Genomic DNA, 26,160 nt, shown 5'->3' on the forward strand with positions numbered 1-26,160 from the left:
CATCAATAAGTCTCACAAACAACCTAACATTTATTGTGAGGTCGCTTATTTGAATGATTACACATATCTGGATCTAGTTTGCTCCACTTTACCAGTCAAACCAAAAAAAACAGTTACTTCAACTAATTATCCTATTAGTTTACTATTCTAGCCGCAATCAAGGCAGTGCTCTATGTATTGTTTAAATGCTTTGCCCTCTTGGTCTTGTGAACTAAATAAAATAAATTAAAACGAATCTGTCTAATCAGAGTATGTCTGTGGCTGTACTCTTATGTGTTTCCCAGTCAAAAATTACTGCTGGCAGAGGCAGTGAATTTGAAGTAAACATGCAGTACATATTCCTGTTGACAGAAATCCACAAATAGTAATTCTGAAGCTGTTACGGTAGCTGGTATACTAAGCACACGACGAGGAGATAGAGTCAGCGTAAGTCTTTACTTGGAAGGAAACAGGAATCCACAGGAACATACACCGACGTAGTACAAACAATACCGGACAACACAAGACTAGAAACACAGGGTTAATATAGAGGATATGCATCGGCGTCACTTTCCCGCCGAAAGCGCGCTCCCTCAGCAGTACTGAGTGGCAAAAGAACCTGCTGCATGACTGGATTTAATAGGGGAAACTGCGAAAACGCGAGTAAAACTAACGAATTACACTAAAGGTTGGAATTGAATGTGTTCCTTAAAACTTGTCAAATAAACCTAATGACATGCAGCCAGGAGTCGTGTTTCCTGACATTTATATGTGCCTGATTTCGACGCGGGGAAACACAAAGCAAATTTGCCTGTGAATATTTTATATAACTACAATACAGGTAGGTTTAAATCCAGGTAATCACTTATATCCAGTGGCGTACCGCAAGTCTGTGAGGCCAAAGAATGAGATAGGGCCCCTCCCACAAGCAGTGATGTCATGTGTTAAAATTTGTTGTGCACCTGAGTCCATCTGCCCCACAGTTTACAAAAAACTGATTTAACAGTGAATCATGTGGTGAATTATCATTGCATTGATTTATTTGATGTTATTATCGAATAATATTATAGCCTAGCCTATGATAGGCCTATATAATGTTTAGTGATTTTGATATCGCAGACTAAAATACCGGCAGGAATAAATATTTAGGCTAATTTAATCATTAAAACCAAAGGAGCGCCAAGAGAACTGATAACAGCAGCAACGAGCACTGGCCATGATTTCAGAAACAACACATTCCAGCGGATAGATCGCCTCTTATTTAACACAGACCTTCAAATTTCTTATCAAATGGAGATGTTTCTTTCTTTTTGGTACAGTTATTCGCCGAGTTTAAATTAATTTTTGAGACGTTTCAGAAAGATTCTCGCAGAGATACAGCTAAAAGCGCACACTGTATTTTATGTATTCTATTTTACAAAAGTAGCCTACACTGTGTTGTTATTGTGAGCGTAAATATAAAATTACATTTTAAAAAAGTAGACCATTTGTAGTCTTACGCTAATCTGTAGGCTATGGCCAAAAATGACGGAAGGCCTGTTTTAAGTTTCATATTTATATTTAAATACTGGGCTATAGCCTAATATTATTTTTTTTTAAATGTCAATATGTTGATTTTGAAAAGTGAATAGCACGACGAATGCGCAATGTTGGGAGACATGTAGCGGGTCAGACATGAGTTTGACCACTTCATTAAGTTTTGTTTTATAATAAGTCTTTCTTTAAAGTGAATTTCGTTTTGTAGAAATTGTATCTTAATTTCAAACAGTGTTTCATCATCCAATTGCCTATATTTAATAAATGGAAAGAAAACCCAAGAACGTCGGTTGTGGAATGGATTGAAGTGCGTAACAAACGAATCCATGTTTCTGCGGCCTTTAAATAAGGCTGAAGCAATAGACATCTTTCTGTTTTTATTAAATTTCTTTATTACTTTATTACATGTCTTTATTACTTAATTAATTGATAAGATATTTTTGGTCTAACAATATATTTTAGTTGGTCTAAATTCTAAGTTAGACACAAATTTGCGCTATATAAGGTTCCCTTCTAGACAAGTGTGTAAATTGCTGTTTCTGACGCAAATTTTCAGCAATTTCGATCGGTGCATCAAATGATGTAGGCCTAAACTAAATTCATGTAGTTACAGTAAAAGAATAAAGAAATATCTAGACTTATTGGCTAGGCTACATTTGGAAAAGAACTTCAAACATTCCGGTAGCTGACCATTAGCAGAGCTGGCGATGGGGTAAATACGTTTGGGCAATATATAATAATATAAATAACAATAATAATGTCTCAGCAAAGACCGAACATATTTATTTGTCTCGGCACACATCCGCTAACAGTAGCTAACACAGCGCATCAAAGTTTGATGTTGTCTTTGCTACCTTACAAATGGCGATGGAAACAACAGTGATGAATTTTTCGCCCTTTTGTGGTAATTTAGCACTAGTTTCTATGATCTTCTGCTTGCATTTTTGGGCTTCAGTTGGATGCTTTATTTTCATCTTTAGTCAATTAAAAAAAACAAAGGCTATAAAGTAGTCTAGCCTAAATAGGTTAATCTGCGACGGGGCCCATCATAGGGTGGGGGCCCCCACACACCGCGGAGGCTGCGGGGGTGTCCCGTACGCCACTGCTTATATCAATGTTATATCGGCATATTGTCCAGCCCTAAAACATATATAGTTTTATAGTTTTTGTCAGTGTTTATTTAAAAACACCCAATTATGCAGAATATAAGATGGAAAATATTTAATTGATGAGTTGTCAACATAATATATAACAATGCAATATATACGGTATGATTTTACCTCAAAATCTAACAATTTGACACAAAATAATAACTGCAAATCCATGTTTCTTTGCTGGAGTCAGCTGTTTCTGTGAAGTGCAGTGATCCATTTGCTTCTTTTTTTCTGTTGCTTTCGGCAGTCTTTAAACATATACCTCAGGTTTTGTGTCAAAACTATTTGTACAGTCAATCACAAAGCTCTTTCCCGTTTTGGATGAGTTTTGTGCGTTTTTCGCGACATTCACGCTGAAAACCAAGGCTGCCGCTCAGTCTTTCTGCCACTCAGTGGGCGTGACCGCAGTCATAACGGTCGACGGTGACGTCAAGTGCATACCCTCTATACAAGGGCTAACAAGCAGGGTGATAAGGAACAGCTGGGTGTGATGATTATGTGATCAGTTGCTATGGTGACAAACTGGTGGCAACAAGTTCAAAAAGGAGTCCAAAAGGGAGTGCACATGTGACAGCAACAGACTGATATAGAAATGAAAACTGTCTTGGCCATGAAAGAGATGCCTTGGTTCTCTGGGGCTGAACAAACAAACAATACAATGCAAAAACAAGTGTACGAAATTCTACTCATTCATTCCAAACATACATAGTACTGGGACAAATTTACTGCTACTGCAGTGAATTTGACACAGAAACTTGTTTAAGTGTTATACATTTAAAGGAACAATTGACCAAAAATGAAAAATTCTGTCCAAATTCCATGTCTTCTGAAGGAACAGGAACATAATTTAAAGGGATATTTCATTCTAAAATGAAAATTCTGTCATCATTTACTCACCATCATGCCATTCTAAATGACATGAGGGTGACATAAGGGTGATTCAATGATGGCAGAAGGTCCATTTTTGGTATTCCTCAAAGTCATTATTGAATGAAAATCTGAATCTCTGCATTTTAAAATTTGTCACATCACAATTGGTTACAAAACAGAGGAACCAGTTGCTGCATTTCTCTCCAAATCTTTCATTTTCTAAACATTTGTCTGAAGGAGTGTAACTTCTGATATTGTTTCTTGGAGTAATACTATAGTAAGAAACTTGTCAACTCCTCATTGGTCCATGCCCAGCATCTCGCCTCTTATTCTGTTTCAGACAGTCAAAACCCAACCTTCAATGTAAACTTTGACTTTCATTAAACTCCATCACCTCTGCCTACAGTGCATAAACTTATGTGAATTTTGACGTTATGCATTTACATTCAAGTTTTCTTGAGTGCAAATTAAAAATGTGAACTTAAATAGTTTTAGTGACATTTCTAATCACTGATGTCTTATTCCCAGAACACACCAAGCTGATGCTAACGAACTAGTGGCAACGAAAGCAGACTGCGGGGTTGGATCACGTCGGCAGCGTCTGTGTCCAAAGTTGCTCTGACACCAAACTGACGCACGACACCCGACGGCCAAGTAGCACGTCCGTTCTGGGCCTGCGTAAGAAATGCCTTTCTGTACCAGCAGGTGGCAGTAGGTGAACAGCCAATCAGTATGATCAGATGGCCCGACTGACCGACGAGCTCCGACGCCGATGCAGACGATCCAACGGTGCAGAACACGCTGACAAAACTTAGTTGGCCGACAAATAAAAACTGCCCGAAGGCTGACCGTCTGCTTGGTGTGTTCCGGGCTTTACAGAAATAACTGAATATATGTAAATTATTTTGGTTTGGAAAAAAAAAAAGATGTTGAGAGAATATTTATAGTTGGGTGAACTCTGGTGTTCGCCCTTGCGGGGCCTCGTGAAAGTCACCTTGATAAATGCTGTGCACTGACTGAGTCCTGGAAGAAAGATTGTGCCCCGTAGAGGCCACAGGACTGGGGCTGCCATTGCTGAGGTGACAGTGCTGTCCTTGGTGCTGTTGGATGAGGTTGTGGATGGAACCGACCAAGTGTCTGCCACCCCTGTGCCTGCTGTGATCATTCGCCCCGCCACCGCTGCTGCCTGCTCCCCCACTCGGAACGCTGTTGGGGTTCATCGTCTTTCTGCACTTGCTCTGCCAGCCGTTGAAGATACGAGAAGCGTGACACTTCACCGTGCAGTACAGGAAGCTGATGTAACTGCGTATCATATCGTAGCAGTACCCCGGCTCAGAGTACCTGGCAAAGGTGCAGTCTTTGGACAGCTGGTTCTTGCTCTGTTTTGTTTCTGAGAACTGGGTTGCTATTACAACCAGGCACAGGTTGATCATGAAGCAGGAACCCACCTGATAGAAACAAAAGTCACTTTAGTTTACCATCATGAACATGAGAAGTCTTTTCAATCCCTGTTTAATGCCTGTTTTACACCACACATGTAGATGGCATACAAACAGTATACTACAGTTCAATAAGTCTCTGCATTTATTTGATCAAAAATCCATTAATCCTAGGAAATATTATTATTATGTGAAATTTAAATATTTTTTATAAATTAATTACTTATTTAATCATTTAATGAATCAATTAATAATATTTTTAAATATATTTTAAAATGTAACTATTCCTGTGATGACAAAGCTGAATTCTCAGCATCATTACTCCAGTCTTCAGTGTCACATGATCCTTCAGAAATCATTCTAATATGCTGATTTGATTCTCACGAAACATTTCTAACTTTATCCAGGATTTTGCTCAATTCACACTCAGGAACTGAACTGTAATTTTAAAGTCATTCTCAATTCAAATTCCTGAATTTGAATTTAAACTTAGGACTTTGAATTCTAAATAAGGTCACACATAGGAAGTTTTTATAGGAAACAGATGCATCTATTTGCAATGTCACCAGTAATAATTTGTATATACTACTTTTTTAAATCAAATGTATGGACCAGGGTTGAGGAACATTTCATTTACTGAAATACCTGCTGTTACAGTAATGCTGCTGCTCTGCTTGCACTCTACTCATGTATACGGTGTGAAACAGGCTGAAAATATTAAAAACTTTCAATTTGAGTATACTTACTATAATAAGCAATATAAAATATATAAAACTGTAAAAGGAGTGGGCATCCATAACGTAATACATGATGTCCACCCATCCTTCCAAAGTAATAACCTGCAAAAAAACAAAAGAGAAATTAAGAAGAAATGCTGTGAGATGAAAGACTTAATTGATCATTATCTTGAGCTTGGCCCAGCAGAATAGCAGTCTCAGATGCCTGGCTAACATTTCCAACTGTGCAGATGGCTGGTGGCTCAAACACTGAGTTTTGAGAGTTCGTCTGGGGAATTGAAAGCCTGCAAGTTTAGTGTTTTTTTGTTTTGTTTTTTTTTTGCAGGTTTTTGAAAATAACAAATGAGTTCAAACACATAAAAGGTGCCCTAGAATCAAAAATTTAATTTACCTCGGCATACTTGAATAACAAGAGTTCAGTACATGGAAAAGACATACGTTGAGTTTCAAACTCCATTGCTTCCTCCTTATATAAATCTCATTTGTTTAAAAGACCTCCGGAAAACAGGCGAATCTCAACATAACTCCGACTGTTACGTAACAGTCGGGATTATTAAAGGTGCCATCAAATTGAAAATTGAATTTACCTTTTATTTTTTACTTTTATTTAGTGTAGCATTAGCCGTTAGCCACGGAGCATATAGCCTCAAACTCATTCAGAATCAAATGTAAACATCCAAATAAATACTATACTCACAGGAATCGATGCATGCATGCAGCATGAATGATGAACATCTTGTAAAGATCCATTTGAGGGTTATATTAGCTGTGTGAACTTTGTTTATGCACTGTATAACTGCACTTATAGTCGAGAGCTCGGGAGGGCAGGGAGCGAGAGATTTAAAGGGGCCGCAGCCTGACTCGGCGCATAGTTAATGATGCCCCAAAATAGGCAGTTAAAAAAATTAATAAAAAAAAAAAAAATCGATGGGGTATTTTGAGCTGAAACTTCACAGACACATTAAGAGGACACCTTAGACTTATATTAGATCTTTTGAAAAGACGTTCTACGGCACCTTTAAAATGTAGAGCACTGTTAATGCACCTTGACCTAAGCTAAAGTTTCAATAAATTACCACAGTTTTGACACTCAGATGAAGACATCTCTAATTTTTGTCTTGAACACAAAGTAGAAAGGACAAAAAATATAGCATGGCACAGAGTGATGCTAGAGGTCTGATTGTTAGTTTGATTGCAGTAAAAGTAGTAGTGCAGGGTTACGTCTGTTAGCATTGAGTCATTTGTTTTGGAAGCCTTGGAAGGCCTTAGACCTAATGTTTGAAACCTTGTTTTTCTCATTCTTTCTGTGCTGTCTACTGGATTCATTTTCTGGTTCTGGAAAGACATTTTATTTTTTAAAGAGACAAATTTCTGTTGTTCACATAAAACCAAAAACATGAATCATGAATTTTGATTTCCGCAGTGCATCCACATAGTTGGCTTTAAAACAGCTGATTCAAAACTTAGCCACATTTACATTTTGTAAATCAGACTGTAAAGCTAGACACACAATTTTACATAATTTATTATAGCCTCTTTTCACACACTGTACACAGCCATACCAGACATAATTTCAAAATATTACTCAAGAGTCCATTTGGGCTCAGGATTTAATGGATGTCAGAATAAAAAAAAAAAAACTTTTTACTTGGATTATTTTCAGCTGGTCACAGCACTAATATCCTTGAATATTTCCTTATGTGGGTGTTTCTTTGAATATTGACACTTGAAGAATTTTATAAAATAAAATAAACACTCTCACTAGTTGTCCACTAAATAGTATTCTCTGATGGAATTAGTTCACGGAAATGTCAATTTTAACATTTTGGGTTTTTTTAGAATAAAACTGTCAGCTTGTATCAAAATAAATAAAGTTTCATAGATAGCATTTTATGCATTCGAAATATACACAATTAACAAATTTTTCAAACTTTAAGCATAATTTAGTAAAATATCTTATGTTGACACAAGTGAAAACCCTTCAGGCCCTCTTTTATAATTGCATACCCTGTACTGTCATTATAGCCTGGCCAAAAGGGACACCACGTGACTGACCCACTTGTAATGATCGGACAAATGAGATCGACATTCATTTCCACAGACCATAGCACAGGTCTCATTGTATGTCCGTACAGTGGGCCTAATGCGCCTCTCCACCACAGGCATGTTAAATACTAGTGGTTTGTGCCATCAATTCGTTTGTGGTGATTCAACTCTGCTGATGAGGAGGGTTTGAAAGTACTAATGAGTTAATATGCAGTAGACTGCATATTAACTCATCGATTTATCGCATTATCGCGATAGTGCGATAAATCGCGATAAATCGCACTTCAGAATACAGTAAATAATAATTTATTACCAATTATTAATTTTTTACAAGGCAATTAAGAAAACTTAACCCATCAATCGTATAAAATGCACAACACCGCTGTATTCTGCGTCAAAAGGACACACGCTCAGATGTAAACAATCCCAACGTGCACGAGAAGCACATGGCTGAACCAGTGAAGGAGACGAGCTGAATGAAAGTGCGTGTTCACTCTCTGACAGCAGAGGGCGCTGATGGAACAGCAGTGTGCAGCGGTTACCACGGAAACCGTGCAAACAAAGTAACTGCGCTAGTGAAGTTTTTAAAATGCTTCAAACAGCTATTCATTTTTTTGTAATCTCAGTGTTGTTCATCACAGCACCAAATACTGAATACATAAAAAAGACTTAAAAGGATATTTATTTTCAAACCTAAACATTTTTATATTTTAATCTGGACTACAACATGCCCTAATGATTAGAAATGTTCTGATTATTTGTTATTGTTCAGTAAAACTTTGAAAACATACAGCTTCATTAGTTAACATGTTAATTCATTATCACTAAACTGACAATAAAAATTATTATAAAATATTAATAATTATTAATTAATGTTAATTTCTTTGTTACTGTTTAATAACATTACTAAAATCAAAATAACTTATTTAATGGACCTGAGATAAAACTAACAATGATCAGTTGTGTTTCTAAACTAACATTAACAAAAAATAACACTTTCTGTAACAAATGTAGCTATTGCTCAATCTTAGTTAATGCATTAAATCAGTGGTCTCAAACTGCCGGCCCGCGGGCCATTTACGGCCCGCCCTCCCCCTCTACCCGGCCCGCAACTGATCTCAAAAATAAAACATAATCCGGCCCGCTAAATTATTATTATTATTCTCTAGTTGATACCTGTCTGATATGCAAAGAAAAAGTCGCCGTTCTAAGGGGCATTCACATATTGCGTCACATAAGCGGCCAAGCCGCATTCTCCTTCTTTCCAATGCGCTTTCGCTCCAGTGGCGTCTGTCGTTGCTATGCAACCATGAGCCGCGCTCTCAACCGCGTCGCTTCTATTATGAGCGCGCTTGCCTAAATTACAGTAAAAGCACTCGACTTCGAGTCACGAGCGTCGATTTAAACCACCGAAATGCGTCCGATGCAACCATTAAACGTTACCGATGCTCAAACGGCATCTTGGACAAATGCGCTGCCAGGTGTCTGTCAAGAAACAGAAGAGTGTACAAATGTATTCAGGGATTGTATTTGTTCAGTACAGTGTTGGTCAGTGCAAAATTTTAATGTTATTTAAGCTAACATAAAGTAAGGGAAAATACTTCCACTAAATATTAAAAATTAATAATGTATGTAACAATGAGAGATTTTTATTTTTTTGGCAAAATAAAGTTGATATGTATATATATAGCTCCAGTTTTTTGTTTATTTCTGACCCCTCCACACCAAAAGTGTTGATGGTTTGTTCCTAAATTACTGTATTTTTTTTTTTATTCCATGCACCTTGTTGGATGTGAGAAGTTGCACCAGACTATTGCAATTGATAGTATATTAGTAGTATTATATTTTTAATAGTATTATATAATTATATTACACTCTGTAACAATGAGAGAGACACTGCTGTTTACATTTAGTATGGTAAATAAAATATTTATAGTATAGGTATAAAGATATTTTAGTAGGCAAATTTAATGTGAATGAGAAATAATGCTAAGGAGAGTACAATTTCTAAAATGTTGCACTTTCTTGCGCTTGAATGTAAATATGGCCCTCCTATGAGGTGTCAATCACATAAACGGCCCCCAGCCAATTTGAGTTTGAGACCCCTGCATTAAATAGAGTAAAGTGTTATCTGTTGTTCGTTATAGCCTAATCCTTTGCATTTTAACCTGTTAAACTGACAAAAATTGTTTTGCAACTTATTTTCATATCGTGATAATACCGTATACCGTGATAAAAGCTTCATCAATTAATCGCAACATGAAAATTTGATAACGTCACATGCCTAATATGCAGCGGGACACTTTTTCTATTCTTATTTAATTTCCACAGGCTGCGAAACAAGATATCACTTTCCCATTGAAAAATCTCATCACTTTGCAAAGTTCCTTCTGAGAAAGGGGCAGAAATGACTAAAACAGACATTTGCTCAGTGGAGATTCAATTATTTGGTGTGGTTGGAGCGTGCTTAACAAGACTTTGTCCTTTCAAGAAGAAAATTGAGCAATAAGAAGTTGTAAAAAGCCTCATCTATCTTTGGAGTAACTAGGGCCTTTGACTTCAGGGAAAAGAACAATGATGCTTACTAATGCATTTCCATTCCAGGGTTTATGCAGGTTTCAGTAAGTCAAATTTAAGACCTTTTTAAGACATTTTAAGACCATAAAGACTGAAATTTAAGACCTACACGACACATTACCAAAAAATATTAAAATCAAAGAAATTCTGAAAAAATCATTTTATTTCAATGAATTCAGTCATTGAAAAAGCATTTATTTAATTTACAGATAAAGCAATCACATTAGTAACCTTCCACACACATCAATGTGCCAAATGCCTTAAAAACCTTAGGCCCAAAATGAAAATAGGCTAAAACAAACTTGCCCTCAAATAGAATAGATTTCATCTCATTATTTATTTACATTACAAAACAGCATATTAATAGCCTAATAAAGATTGAACAGGCTACTCCAACCCATGTAACAACCAATGTAGCACACACACACACACACACCAGATAATCCATTTTAGATAGATAGATACTTACCTCGGGATAATTAGAGTATCTATCTAACATGGATTATCTGATATATGTATGTATGTGTATATGTATGTGTGTGTGTGTGTGTGTGTGTGTGTGTGTGTGTCCCGCACTGTCCCATGAACTGTGAGTCCAGGTACATCGACTAAACTATTTCATTGTTCCAGAACAATGGTCCTGTTGGTCTGATTTTGGCTTTCACTGAACGTTACGACATACGGCCCGGTAAGAGTACGAATCAATTCCCTCTTTATAAACTCCCCCAATCCAAATCTCGCCGTAAGCGATCTTGTTGGGCCCGCAAGAGAACGACTTCGCGATTACTGAATCAGGGAACATCACTTGGAAGAGATCGCTAATCTCACTGTTGCTATTAAATGAGTGGTGTTTGTTTAGTCACCATGTGTAGTATACAAATCACCTCGGCTTTCGATGTGTCAGTCGCTCCAAAAGTACCCCAAAGGTTGTTCGACGGAGCTGTGATGCTATTGCGCTGGAGACCGGAGGGACCAGGCATTGAGGAGGACGACGGCAGTGGTGAGGCTAATTGGCCGAGTCCGCAGAAGGGATTTTGCGGCTAGCTTGTGTTTCTCCGCTCTGTCGTGTGACTCCAGCGCCTTTACACCGCTTCACACCCAGACTCTCTAGCTGATTTTTTTTTTTTTGCAAAGTTTGCAGTGAGCCTCGTACCTGGAGCTGGGTACCGCTTGTAACCAACAGCAGAAATCGCTGTGATCTAGCCATGTCTCGTTGAAAGTACACTTTCCCATTTCACCATCCACACGTAGCCGAACTTTAACAAACTCTGAGGAGACGCAGACGTATTTCGCGGGCAGGTATTGCATTTATCACGGGATTTGTAGTTTTATCACCGCGTATACCAACACCAATATACCCCAGAAAGAACTACGACTCGCTACTTTTTTTGCTACTTTGTAATAACTTTCAGCAGGTAGCGTTTCTGGAAATGGGTAAAAAAATTTAAGACGTGACTAAATGAAATTTAAGACCTCTGATGAAAATCTGGCCGTTTTTAAGACTTTTTAAGGCCTTAAATTTAAAGTTCAGAATTTTAGACTTTTTAAGACTTTTTAAGACCCCGCGGAAACCCTGCATTCCCAGCGTCCAACAAAAAGACCATCAGTCATGTAGAAAATCAAGAGGAACGTACCTGGAATATCGCAATCCAGGCATATCCAATATTATCGAAGTTCACTGCCCCTTTGTGCGGGTTGAGCTCCCCTGCCTTACACACATTGTAATACTGGTTCCAGTTAACACAGCTGCTGTTGCTGGACCCATCCAGGCCAGAGTAGGCATGTCCTGGTGGAGACGCATTTAAAGTGCACTCAACACCATACTTGAGGGGGGGCACCTCACTGCAGCGCAGCATGCCGTTCTCCTTAATGGAGGAGCAGATGAAGGGGTTATCCTCACTGTCTCCGTTCATGTAGTACGGACTCATGAATGACAGATTGTAAAGGCTGTGGAAACACATGAAAAACAAATCGAAATATATCAACTGACTGTAACTGAAACATTGTATCATTGTCATTTACATGAGAGGACCCCTGCAGAACCTCATGACTGTGTGCCAAGGTTAATAAGTCTCTTAAAATATCAGGTAATTTGACCTTTTTATGACGAGGCAAGGTTAGTTCAGGTTTTAAAATGTCATGTGGTGCGTAAAAAAAAAAAAAATTTATCTTGACAAAACATATTTTAAAAAAAATTATCAAGATGTTGACACTTATACATATTCAAGGCGTGAGGACAATATGTTATTAGTTATATCACATGACACTTAAGGTAGCAGCCGATCACGTGACCGGCTTGGAGATTTCAGAAAAAATCAAACAAGATGGTGGTCTCTCAGCAGCAGTGGAGCGAAGAAAAGGAGCGTGAAATTTTTACACTGGTAAGTTGTCATGTGTCAACCCAAAACAGGGAATTTACCTCATTTAATGCTTAAAATAGCAACAGATGTCCAATTTAATGTCCTTAGGCTGTAATTAATTAATGTTTAGTTAAATGCTAAAAAGATGTGCTCCATGTAATGTCTGCAGTGGCGTAGGTTGTAGAGATTGTGGCACTTAACTTTTGATGCGATCGACCCCGTTTCAAAACTGCCTTTTGCCAAACTCGCTCTTCTCCCTTGTTCCATCACAAATCAGATTGGAAAGGCATTTTTATTTAATAAAATTTAAGAAAATATTTGAAAAGCTGAATTAAAATGCCTAACAAGTGTTTAACTATAAAGTATTTATTGGGTTGGCAATAGATTTGCTCCTCTCTGATTGGTTGCTGCCAACTGTCCATTGCCCTAATTAGTTGCCCTGTGTCTCACCAGGTTGCCCGTTGACAGCAACATTGCTCAAAAAGTTGCCCCATGTATCATCATATCGTCATTAAATTTAAAATAGAAAATGGTAGAAACATTGTTCAAAACCATCTGAAACCAACAGGGCATCAAGAGAACCTTTTTTAGAAAAACGTAGTTTTTGGAGCCCCCAAACATAAAACAAATTACATTTAAAACAGAACCTGATTAGACATTGTTATTAAAACAAGATATACACTGACGAGTCTGGGAATATCACATCATAAATGGTATTGTAAAGCGACAGAAAAAAAATTAAATCAACTAAAGGCTGAACCGGGTCAAAATTATGCTTTTACTGCCATCATATGCAGTGCTTAATATAATTTACTCTCAATAAAATGAAAATAAACTTTCAGCAAAAACACTTTAGAACAGGACATTTCACAAGCTCCTATTTCATGCTAAATAAGAACTGGCAGATGAAAATGTTATTGCTCTAGCATGTTTGAATCACAGGGGCTATTACACAAACACATGCATTTTCAGAGCAGAACAGTCTGTAATCATCAATGCCTCTAAAGACTCTTTTATTTATTTAATGTGGTTTTACTCTTGTATCTTTGTTGGAGGTGTGTGTACCTTCAGTGCTCGGGGACCAATGCTCAGCACTGATTTGATGCCAGGGTGCAATGTTCAGTTTACAAGACTGTCAGTGGCTGAAATGCCATTGCTGCTGGCAACAGTTGGCTGCCACTTTGGATCATGTCGGTAGTGCTGACATGCTCCCAGCGGAGAGAGGGTAAAAGAGGAGAAAAAGGGAAGAAGGCTGCCGGTTAGATAAGAGAAGGACAGTACTTACGTTTTCACGTCATCTGGCATGAAACACCGATTCCTAAGCAGTCCAGCCCACAGCTGCACCCCAACAATGCCGAATATAAAGAAGACAAAAAAGCACAGCAGGAGGACGTTGCCTAACATAGGCAGAGTATCAAGAAGCAGAGTCACCAGTATCCTCATACCTGAAATACAAAAGCACAAGAGAACACAGTATTTTAATTGTCCCGTGTTTACTCCATAATGCTTTTAGGCTTTGCATAATATTCTATGCTTTATTATAAATAAATTAAATATACCAGTGTATGGATTAATCAGACAGTATTTTGAGATTATCAACCTTGACTGATAACTGTTGATTAGAAAATCTACCAATAGCCTTGCCAATGTTCATTTTTCACAATCTTTTTGAGTGAATTTTAATTAAATATTTAAAAAAAAAAGTAAATGTGCATTTGATTTCAGCCATGTTGGTATTAAATTATATCATATTGCAAATGGACACATTTATGAGGTGAGCTTTTATACATTATTTTAACTAGAGGAGCACAAGATACTACATGATAACTACACTGTCCACCTTAAAGGGTTATTATTAAGAGACCTTTTGAGTCACAAATACTAAGAAATGTTACTTACTTGAAACTACATTAAGACCAACAGAATTCTCCTAAATGTTGTCCCATTTAGTAAAACAGTTGTTGGAAAAACTAAAAATTCAAATCGGACAATATTAAGGGTTTATGAGTTCCCAGCATGCACTGCAGAAAATGAATAAATTATACGGTTACTGTTATAGGACTGTTGATTTGCTGTTTGCTGACTTTTTCATATACTATATATACAGTGTGTGTGTGTGTCTGTGTGTGTTTATTATATATATATATATATATATATATATATATATATATATATATATATATATTTATATATATATATATATATATATATATATATATATATAGGTACATTATGGCTTGCGTGATCATGGGCAAAGGAGTATCTTTGAAAGGCTCGTGCGGTCAGGGGGCAAAGGAGTATCTTTGAAAGGCCATGGTGCTCATGGGCAAAGGACTATCTTTGAAAGAGCGCTCAACTGTGCATGAGACAGAGGGGAACGTGGAAAATGAAATATACCCGGGCCTTAACAGCTCCAAATTAGTGGACTGGAGCTGATCGGATCACATAGGGAAAAATATGTCCCCCCCCAGTGTTGCCCATGCCTCAATGGAATGAAAGCAGAACAAAACTGCGCTACTCATTTATGCTTCACGGACCATTTATCAGTTTGTACCATTGTCTGCAGAAAGCAGAACAAAACTGTGCTACTCATTTGTGATTCACAGACTGTTTATCAGTATGGACCAATCTTGATCATGTGACCGTGATACTACACAGCGCTGGGAGATCCAGTAAAGAAAGCATTTGAATTTTCCACAGAATTAATAACACTGCTGCAAGATCTAGTGAGAAGCATTCAAATTCGGCGCAGAGTTCTCTATTAATAACTGTAGATATAAGATCAAACAGCACTTACGTGGAAACCAGGAGAAACATTGTGCCATGAATGAACAAGTTATAGAGGGCTTTCAGTCCACAAATCAACATTCGCCATGGATTTAATGTAGTAACACTAACTGTAACTGTGGAATTTTGGCAAGAATAGTAAAATACTTTCAAGGAATTCACACATCTTTTGCCAGCACTTCAAAACTCTAATATTATTATATTTATAATATTATTATTATTATATTATAATATTAACATATTTAAATGTTATTTTTAATGTGATGACCAAAACATAATTTTTTCATCCTTCATAGATTTATAAAACTAAAAGTTTCAACATGTAGGAAAAAATCACACTTATTTAAAAATAAAAAAGACATTAAATTACCATTGTAACCAGTAGGTGGCTGCCATTTCAACTCCCTAATATATATTTTCAATCGTTTTGCTTTTGAATAATTATTTAGACATTATTAATGATAATGCTGCAAACTTAAAATAAAATTGCACATTATAATTTCTGCAAGTTAAGTCTATATCAAGGCATTTGTCAGTAATACAGACAAAATGGGGGAAATGTGAATAACTGCGCTGCAGGTCGATTTAAGGTGTGCCCCTAAAATTTCTGCTTGTGTTCCTAAAATTTTCAGTAAGGGGCTATATAGTGCTCCTAGCCCCGTTTTAGATGAAACAGTCCTGTCTATCACTCAATTCTTGAAATGACACAACAATGGTGAAAAGCAGCAAAAAGACTGTATTCCTCACTGTGCATAAAAACATCAGCAAACATCATTCAGAGAAAAGCCCCTGGAGAGAAGCGACGCATCCGGTGGATCCGTGTGACTAATGTTTTTGAGGTGGGGGTGTGTGGCTGATGTAATTTAATTGTATGATATGAGGAGGAGAGAGCCTTAAATGGGCCTGTCTGAATGTGGACAACAATGTCTTTAATGCATTTCTGGACCTCAAAAGGTGTAATGACGTTGCTGCCTATGTGTGGATCAGATACCCTCGGATTTCATCAAAATATCTTAATTTGTGTTCAGAAGATGAATGAAGGTCTTTTAGGGGTTTGGAATGACATGAGGGTGAGTACTTAATGACAAAATTTTCATTTTTGGGTGAACTAACACTTTAAGGGGGTGTGTCTGCTGTGAGACTTCGGTGTAAAAGCCCACTGCTGTGATTGGCTGACATCTTTGCATATGAAATAGCTAAGTATTACACGTGGAACTCTCTCTAAACCTTTAAGCACATTTTTACTATTACAGTCTCAAGGTTAACTAATTGTGAAAAGTGTTGATTATACAGTAGCATTACATTTATATCTATAGCATTATATTTAGATGCTGTATTTTGCTGTCCCCCCAAAAAATATAATTAAAACCACTCTAAGGATTGTAAATAAATTATATATACTTAAAATAATTGTGTAAGTAGTAAAGCAATACAAATGCAAACAGGCGTTTTAAGTTTAGAAACATTGAGTCATCCCTCCCTTGCCTCACAGTGATTTGGTCCACTGCGCACGTCACACTCGTGTGTGTACAAGCGGGAGAGGACAGTTCTGCAGACAGTAGTTGAGAGGAGCTCCAGTAAGTAGGCTGTCAAGGCTGTTTTATTCAAAAACATGGGATGAAGTGGTTATTTTCGCTTTAATACTGACAACGCTAAGTAATTAGTCATAACAAAAAAGATAACATGATTTTTTTTTCCATGTGAGTCCACTATTTTAACGATTATAATGTTACCTAGCTTGTTTGCTAACTTGTTTACGATAGCTTGTTGGATACTAAGTCATCCACACCAACAATAATTAACACTGTGATAAGAATATGTGAACTGTAATAAGGCTAATTGATTTACTGTTGTGTGTTGGATTTTGCTCAATGTGTATTCATCATATTTTGGTGACTTGGTTGTAAACAACTTTAAAAATATTCCAGTAAATAAATGATTTTGAAGAAGAATATTTTGGTCAATTTATTCAGTTTTTTCATTGAACCAAAAAGAAACATTGAGCATAATGGCAGTCTACATGCTACAATAATAATAGTAGTAAGGTTTTCTTCTGTGTAACATTACATATATCCTTTATAAGTAAAATTTTGGCTGTATTATTTGTGTATTAATTGCTCTTGAGAAATTTTATGTTTATTGTCCCCCAGTAAGGGATAATCCACGGCTAGCTGTGCATTAAATGTTTTTAATGCACGACATGGAGACAAAGAACCACCTGACGCGAAGAGGACTGCATTCAGATAATTTAATGCATAGCTAATAGTGGATTATTCTGCTTATTGCATTGACAAGTTAAAGCTGTCACTGATGATTGTAGCGCTAGCATCAGCTACGACTCATTAGATAAGTGTCTCTCTACAAGCAATGAAGCTGTGAGTTGAATTACTTCAGAAACAACTAAACATTTGTTTATTATTTATTATTATTGTACTTCTGATCAAATAAATGCAGCCTTGATGAACATAAATCTTCTTTCAGAAACATTAAAAAAATCTTACCAACCCCAAAGTTTTAAATGGTACTGTTTATAGTACGCTTGCCTTTGTAGAAGTCTGTTAACAGTAACCAGAGGCAAAAAGGGCACCACTGTAATTTTATTTGCCCTTTGACGTATGGGACACATTATGGGTCTCATTATTTTTCTTGTAGACAAGGATCTAGGAGATCAAATATAACTGTCAGTCCGCCACAAAGAGGCTCATTACTAAAAGAAATACACCTTCCTCAGTTTGTGGGACATTTTCTGCTGGGTAATTTATAGACTTGTGTGTTCTGTAAGTGGTTTTTCCTGCACACAGGCTCATCACATGATTGGATGAGATGATCTCTGCTTCACATGTCATAGACCAGACAGCAATTTTTGCTTTTCATTACAGATGAAATGACACATAACAATGTCTTTGAGTGGTGGGTAGCATCAGCAGCCAAAGATCACCCTGCTGGAAAAACCAGGTCATAGCAGCCTCAGGTGGTTTGAGCTGTTTTTTTGTTTGTTTGTTTGTTTGTTTGGATATAATAGCTGGTTTGTTGCTGCCAAGGAAAAATATGAATTGAAATATGGCATGTTTTTTAAGTCATCTAATCACTATGGATCCCCAGCAGCTCAGCCAAGGTGACCTAGTCAACTTAACCTAGTTGATCAATACCATCTTAAACCGTCTTGAAACAATCAACGACCAGGATTTTCCAGCATGAAAGATACTTACTAGGCACTCTGTTGATGGCTCGCAGGGGCCTGAGCACTCGCACAATCCGGATGGCTGACAGGCTGCCGCTATGACCATCCAGTGCATACTCCACTATCCTGGAGGAAGCAGAGCAGAGGAAATATACTGCAAGCATCAGACACTAAAGGTCAATCTCTATAACCTTTCTTTCTGTCAATCTTAAGTGAGGATAATGAAAGAAAAGTGGTTTTAAAACAGAAGTCTTGATGCGTTCATCACTCGTATCAAATTAAAGGTCAATTTAAACAACAAAGGGAATGTTTTTTAAATTGTTAATGAATTGGAGCGCTGGGAAATCTCACAGTAATTCTATTTCCCAACCGACGGCCTGTAAATTGAGCAGCAGGTCCTTATGGACCAGCTTTACCATGGTGATAATGGCTGAATGCATGAGTGACAAGTGAGAAAAGAGACAGGATTCCTCACCCTGCCATGACAATGAAGAAGTCCAGGCGGTTCCATGTGTCACCAAGGTAACACTTTGATCCAAATATCCCCAGGGCTATCATTTTAATGACCATCTCCCCAGCAAAGAAGGCAAAGATAAAGTCATCAAATGCCTGTCGACAAAAAAACACATTCATTTCTATCATATAGAAGGACAGACATTTTACGTACTGTAGGAGGCAGAATATGAGATGGGGGAAAACAATTATATTTCAATATAAATTTTCCTCCCATCTATTTTTTCCCCTATCACCATGTCCCTTTAGAGGCTCTGTACAGGCAAAGAACTACAAAAGTGCCTATATAAATTTGGGCACCATTTGAGCGTTTTACAAGTAGAGAGTGAGAAGATCAGCTATGATTCATGTTGTGTAGTATTTTCAGCTTTGGCCTCAGCCGACCCGATCTACTAAATCCTGCTGATGCTGATGTCAGGCTCTTCTGGACATAAAAATTTCCTACAATACCATATACATACATAGTACCATATACGCTCACTGGTGGGAGCGTGGGCAGGATTACAGAGAATTACAAAACTAAAGAAGCAAAATGCTTCAGTCTCTGATATCTGGCAAAGGTTCCAGTGACCCCTAAACCTGTGCGTGCCACAAAACATGGGCTAAACGCCAACTCCATAGTGGGACAGTCCTAAAAACAGACATTGGACACAAAAATAATAAAACAAACAAATAAAATAAAGGTTAACAAATCATTTTAAGACTAATGGAAACAAAAAGAACAAATTAATTTTTGATGTATAGTGCAGTGGACATATAATCCACACCAGTGTTATTTTAGTATCATTCTAAAGTATTATTAATATCATATTGTAGTTTTTAGTAATATAATATAATATATAATACATTTTTTCTTTAGATTTTTGTTATAATTTTGTTGTGCATTTTTATTTTAATGTTTTTTTTAAATGTCTATATAGTTTTTGATCATTTTATTTCAGTTTTAGTTATTTTAGTACATATCGTTAAACTAGATGTTTATGTTAATGTTGCCTTGCCAGCTACCTGAAATAAAATAAGTTATATTTTTTATATTTTAATAAAAGACAAAAATGTATTTATTGCTTTAGTATTAGTTTATTAACTATACCCTGATGCACACACACACACACACACACAGACACACAAATGCCATGAATGTTCAAATGATGAAAAATATGGATAAATTGATTAAAGACAAAATTAAATATGGAACATGTAATGAACCATGGCTGTTATTCTAGGTCACCCGTTATTCTAGGAACTTCACACATCCACTAAAAATCACCTTGAAACTAGTTTGATTTGAAATAATGGTTCAGAAATGTGAAGCTAGTTCTGAGAAAAGCTCTGGCGACATTTGATTGCAGAGGCCATTTGGTTTGATGCTATTTTATGCAATTTAATATCAACAGTTTAAAGCATCCTAAATCTTTTAAGGAATGATGTCTGAAGGAACATTATCCTATTATGAGCTATCAGAGTCCATCTCTCATAGCATAATGGAGCAAGACTCACCTGTAAGATGATACACCACTCAGACTGGCACTTGAGGTCCTCACATGGCTGGAACATGCCCAGAGTCACACAGTTCAGTAGAATCACCAGCATGCTCACATGCTCAAACCATGTGCACAAGAGTCAAGGGAATACATCACAGAGGTTTCTGGATTGTGTTCAGACAATTGCAAAGAAATATTTCTCTATGGAACATAAAGATACATAGATAGTAAACACCAATATTGATTTTGTTGATCCCATACTTAGAGGAAATGAGTTTAATAAACCGGAGCAAACACCACCATGAATTTGCAAAATGTTCCTTCCTTCTAAATGCATTTTAATTAAACTTCTAAAGCATGATTAAAAAGTGCAAAGACTATTATTTACAGATGAAATAAATTAAGTTTAACATTTTTTTCTTTTTTAAATTTAGTTATTTGGTTTCCTCAAGGCCAAAACACAAACACAGGGGTAAAATTAAATTAAAATAAATTAAAATTAGTTAAAGGTCTGGATGTGTCTTAGAAGTTTAACAAACCACTGGCAATAATGAAATTAAATGGTAAAAGCCAAGACATGTTAAAGAAAAATCTGCATGTATATTTAGAAATCAATGTTACACATGATCGTTCAAAGTTTTGGGGTGGGTTAGATTTTTGAAAGAAGATTCAAATGCTCATCAAGGCCATATTTATTTGTTCAAAAATACATTAAAATTGTAAAATAAAGAACAGTATTATTATGAAAAAACATTTGTATTGTAAAATATTTTTTACAATTTAAAATAACTGTTCTATTTGAATATTTTAAAATGTAATTTCTTCCTGTGATGGCAAAGCATCATTACTCCAGTCTTCAGGGTCACATAATCCTTCAGAAATCAATTTAAAATGGTGATTATAAATGTATTTTGATCAATTTAATGCATCCTTGCTGAATTAAAGTATTAATTTATTAAAAAAAAAAAAAAAAAAAAATTACTAACCCCAAACTTTTGAACAGTTGAGTATAAAGGGTCGACATGCAAGAGTTACAGTAAAACATTTCCATTGTTTTATCACCAGTGGAGAACTAATGTGAAATACATCAATAAACTATACAGCCATAGCAGCCATATCAAGGATCCAAGCAGGCATAAAATGTTCTTCTCACTGCTTATCTGCTGAAATATTTAGTTAGTGCAATAGAAACAGGGTTATGTCTATTTCAGCTACACGGCTGTTGGTTCCACTGCTGTCTGAGATGTCAGATGTCATAAGAACCGTCAGTGACGAGGCCAAAACAAGCTGCTGCTGCTGCTGTCACCAAGCATGACCTATCAGCACCATTGGCACTCTCCGCTACACTGAAGATCATGAACAGCATGTCCATCATGACCAGCGGCCGTCACACATTTACGCACACCACAAATCAGCACCAATACCACCCACAAGCCCCTGTGGATCCTGATGTTCTCGAGACCATTTCTGATCATCTGGCTCTATTCATACACAATCTTTAAAACATCCGAGCTTAAACCCTCCAAGGACACAATCAGCTTTCTGACAAGGGCTCTGCAACTCAAGTTTTATGCAGGTCATCATCTAAATGGGGCGAATGATGGGCACTTGCTATGCAAAACACAAATGAGAAATTTGAATAGTGTTCATTTCCATAAGCCATCACAGAGCTTTGGATTGTGGGTATCATAACGTTGTGTTCCCTTACAATGACTGAAATCAGGTGCTGATGATGAACCCTGAGGATTTTCAAGTCACCGTGCCTCTGTTGGAGCTTCACAAACAACGGAAAAGGTATAAAGAAAAAAGAACAGAAAGAAAAAAAATCATAAGGATTTCTATTCAACTGGCACACACAATGAAAATTAGAATTGGACATGATTTCCCAAGATGGACAGTGGCCGCCTGGGGGCCGTGGTAAATCAGGATATGGAGTACTTTGACTAGTGTTTCTTAGATGCTGGACCAGAGATCACGTCTCAGTCATGCATCCAAGCTGATCCAGGTCCCAAATCCCACTTCATAACTTGCTCAAAGATGGTTACGCTTTCCAGGGAAAAGCGGGAAATGGAGTGGACTTTAATAAGCCATGCCAGAGGTTAGGAGACCCGAAGGTCACACAGAGCGGTTAGGGTCATGGTAAAAGACATGTTGTAATTCCCACTCACAGTCTACAGTCTGAGTGCCTTAAATTGATAATCAGTCACTTCATAAATAATGGTCTATTCTGTTAAAATGAACTGGCCAAGATTATCAGCTCTACGGTCTATCCATCCCCTTAAAAGGAAATGCATTACTGCTAAAATAAGATTTTTCCAACCACCAGTCAAGCCAAATCAAGGGAGGAGACAAAATGTCATGGAATCCCAACAATTGTGAAGATGGTTTTCTTCTTTCTACTCTTGGATTATTTCACCATTCTTCCTCCTTTTCTACTATTCTTCCCCCTTTATTAATATTCTTGTAATTATTCACTGACAAGATGCTACAATAAATACATTGCTTCATAATACTTTGCACTAATGTTAATTTCGTTAACGAAATCTACGATGAAAAATGTTTGTCAACAAAGTTTTTTTCCCCTGACTAAGACGAGACAATGACAAGACGGTAATAAGGCCATTAAACAATAACTGTGACTATATCAACATGCCATAATGTTGACGATAAAAGACGAGCCTAAAATGTACATGCTTGCAGTTGCCAGATATCAAGAGCTCAAATCCCCCAATAAGAGCTTTTCTGTTAAACGGTTACGTGCTCTGCTTTTTTGCTTTATGCAATCTGGCAACCATTCGCATGCACTCGCTGCGGAGGTGCCATGATGAAAAGGCAACTTCTGATGAAATGTAAAAAATAAATTTCCCAAATGACAACAATAATTGTAATTAAACTTGAGCAAAATTATATATTTTTTAATCATTTTAACCATTATACAGTATGACAAAAACCTGATGAAAATCTGTAAGCTTTTTTTCAGGTTTTTTGATAAATACAAAGTTCAAGAGCAGCATTTATTTGACTTTATAACAAAGTCTTTATTGTCATTTTTTACTGACCCCAAACTTTTGAACAATATTGTACATCAGGAACATGACTTGCTACTTGATAGTCTGTCAGTATCAGGGGAGGGACATTCTTATTATAGAGAGCATCTGATTGGTCAAAAACCTGTGTAATGCAGGAGGAGTTTTCAATATTTCTTGTCCATTTTCCCTGTAGTAAAATATAAATTGTGTATGTGATAAAAGTCATTTTTAGCAATTGATTTAAATGTTATTGTGAATGATAACACCCTTTTCTACGATTTGTCTCTTGCCACATACAGCAATATGATTTCATTGTCTGTATTCTGAGTGAGTTTAAAATCATAGTTTGGTTGATAATTGTTCTGGAATGGCCATGGCAGAACCTTAATTTTGTGCTCAGTAACATATTTTTATGTTGATTTTGGTGTTTGTTTTGGATCATTGTCCTGATATAAGATCCAACCATTGTCCATTATAAAATTTCTAACAGGTTTTATCTGTTGGTATTTGCTAAAATCCATGATGCCATGTATCTGAACAAGATGTCCAGGACCTCCACAAAGTCCTTTTAAGACAAGTCATTTCACTCGGTGGCCATCTTTGAAACGCCTCTCGGGCATCCTGGGCATCATGCAATCTCTTTGAATGGGGAAACATCAAATTCTCCAAAAACTGTTCGACCAACCTTACGATTAAATTTCATATTTAAAATCACCAATGAAATCTAACAACAACCGGCTTATAAATGTAGCTTCTAAACGCTCGAATCATGACAAAAAAAAAAAAACTGTATTTTTCAGGCTGGATCAAGCTAATGCCCATGCGCAGACCTAAATGCACGTCTCTTCGGAGGTGCGCGTCTAACTGTTTCTATAGAAACCGGTGATTCTAACGGCCGCTGAAGTGACGCGATGACTTTACCAGTCGGCGATTGGCTCTTATTTAGAAGGCGGGACTTATTCCATCATATCGCGCGTTACACTTTCTCCCATTCAAAACAATATGAGTGACACGTCTTGTGTTATTCTATAGTCTTTGACCTCCAGCAAGAAATTAGGCCCACAACATTAAAGATCCAGCAGTATATTTAATTATACACATTGGGTACTTTTTTATCCCTGTGTGCACCATCTGGTGGGTTTGCTGCCAAAAAGATCTTTTTTTAAGTTCCATCTATCTATCTATCTAAAGCATTTCTATCCATTAGCAAGATGGCCGTTGAATGAAATGGCATGCCTTAAAGGGACTTTGGGGAGACTTTAATGGAGACAGCAAATCCCATGCCTTAAAAACACTGATTCAACATACTATTTATGAACAATGACACAATAATGATAGGAGGGAATAAGTCCTTTACATTAAATACTGATGAAGGTCTGACCTCTATTATCTGTTTCTCCAGCAGTGGAATTAGCCGAAAGCCAGATGCCATCATTAACCAGTATTAACCAGTACAGAAATTAATTCCTGGTCTAGTCCTTTCAACAGAGAGTATGATAAAATACCAGATTCCACAAGCTGAGGGGCTTTTAATGATCATGGACCTGGATAAGTAAAAGGTTTATAGAATGCAGTTGCAAGAGACGAGGCATTTATCACTGTCAGGTGGCTGAATTTCTACAACAGATCCAGCAGATCTGAGAACCGCACCAGGCCAGCTGTACTGCAAGAAAACCTACTGATCACATCCAAACCATCATCGTTCCTCTTTGTCTCCACAACATGCTGCTAAATACTTTCATCCACAGGAACAATAAGGTGAAATGGTCCCGGGAGCAAAGACAAACTCAAATTATCAATCCCTAGTGAACCAGAATACGAGGATGCATTTGTGTGCAGAAAATAGAGGTCATAGAGTTTGATTGACAGGCAAAGTAACTCTAACATAGTAAAGTGACACAAAAACTTAAATTGCATTGCTACAGCTTGAATAGCGCTGAAGTCATTAGGTCAATTCATGCATTACTCCTTAAATGCAATGTTAATATAAATAGAACAAGAACACTGAAGTGCATGCAATATTTTTGGAAACGTCTTTAACTAAATAAAAGACTTTCTTATATGGACAAAAACAGATCAATTATATTTTGTTGCAATATATTACACACAGCACAAGGAAGCTTGATTTCAAATGGTAAATTGAATTTAAAAAAGACAAGTAAACAGTAATAAAATATGAACAAATTACTAACTATAGCACAAATACAATAGAATAAAGATAGAAATAGAAATAGACTGCTTTCTATTTTCAGGTAGGTCTAACTGTAGTAATTAGGTAAGAAACTGAATAAAACACAAAGTAGGCTAATCAAATGTAAAATTACATTGGATAATCTTCAAGAGTCAAGAGCAGTAAGTGATTTTCTCTTTGTCTGTTGATTAACAAAACAACATAGAGAGCGGCAAGTTTATTCGGCTACTGTCTCTTTAAGACCTAAAGAACGCACGGACACATCCTTCCTGAACTGTTT

At 36.8% G+C, this 26,160-nt stretch overlaps 1 protein-coding gene across 1 annotated transcript in view; it reads right to left on the reverse strand.

Annotated features, from left to right (window-relative positions):
* LOC137012461 (voltage-dependent T-type calcium channel subunit alpha-1H-like) overlaps positions 1-26,160 on the reverse strand; it is a 56,359-nt gene that overhangs the window by 26,268 nt on the left and 3,931 nt on the right. Inside the window, exons 2-8 of the mRNA XM_067375703.1 lie at positions 20,677-20,788; positions 19,142-19,275; positions 18,695-18,792; positions 13,984-14,143; positions 11,973-12,285; positions 5,725-5,817; positions 4,534-4,987 (exon numbers count right to left, since the gene is read on the reverse strand). Of these exons, the coding sequence (XP_067231804.1) occupies positions 4,534-4,987; positions 5,725-5,817; positions 11,973-12,285; positions 13,984-14,143; positions 18,695-18,792; positions 19,142-19,275; positions 20,677-20,788 (1,364 nt within the window). The remainder of the gene's footprint in view (positions 1-4,533; positions 4,988-5,724; positions 5,818-11,972; positions 12,286-13,983; positions 14,144-18,694; positions 18,793-19,141; positions 19,276-20,676; positions 20,789-26,160) is intronic.

Source organism: Chanodichthys erythropterus, chromosome 3 (genome assembly GCF_024489055.1).
Source record: "Chanodichthys erythropterus isolate Z2021 chromosome 3, ASM2448905v1, whole genome shotgun sequence".
Taxonomy (NCBI): domain Eukaryota; kingdom Metazoa; phylum Chordata; class Actinopteri; order Cypriniformes; family Xenocyprididae; genus Chanodichthys; species Chanodichthys erythropterus.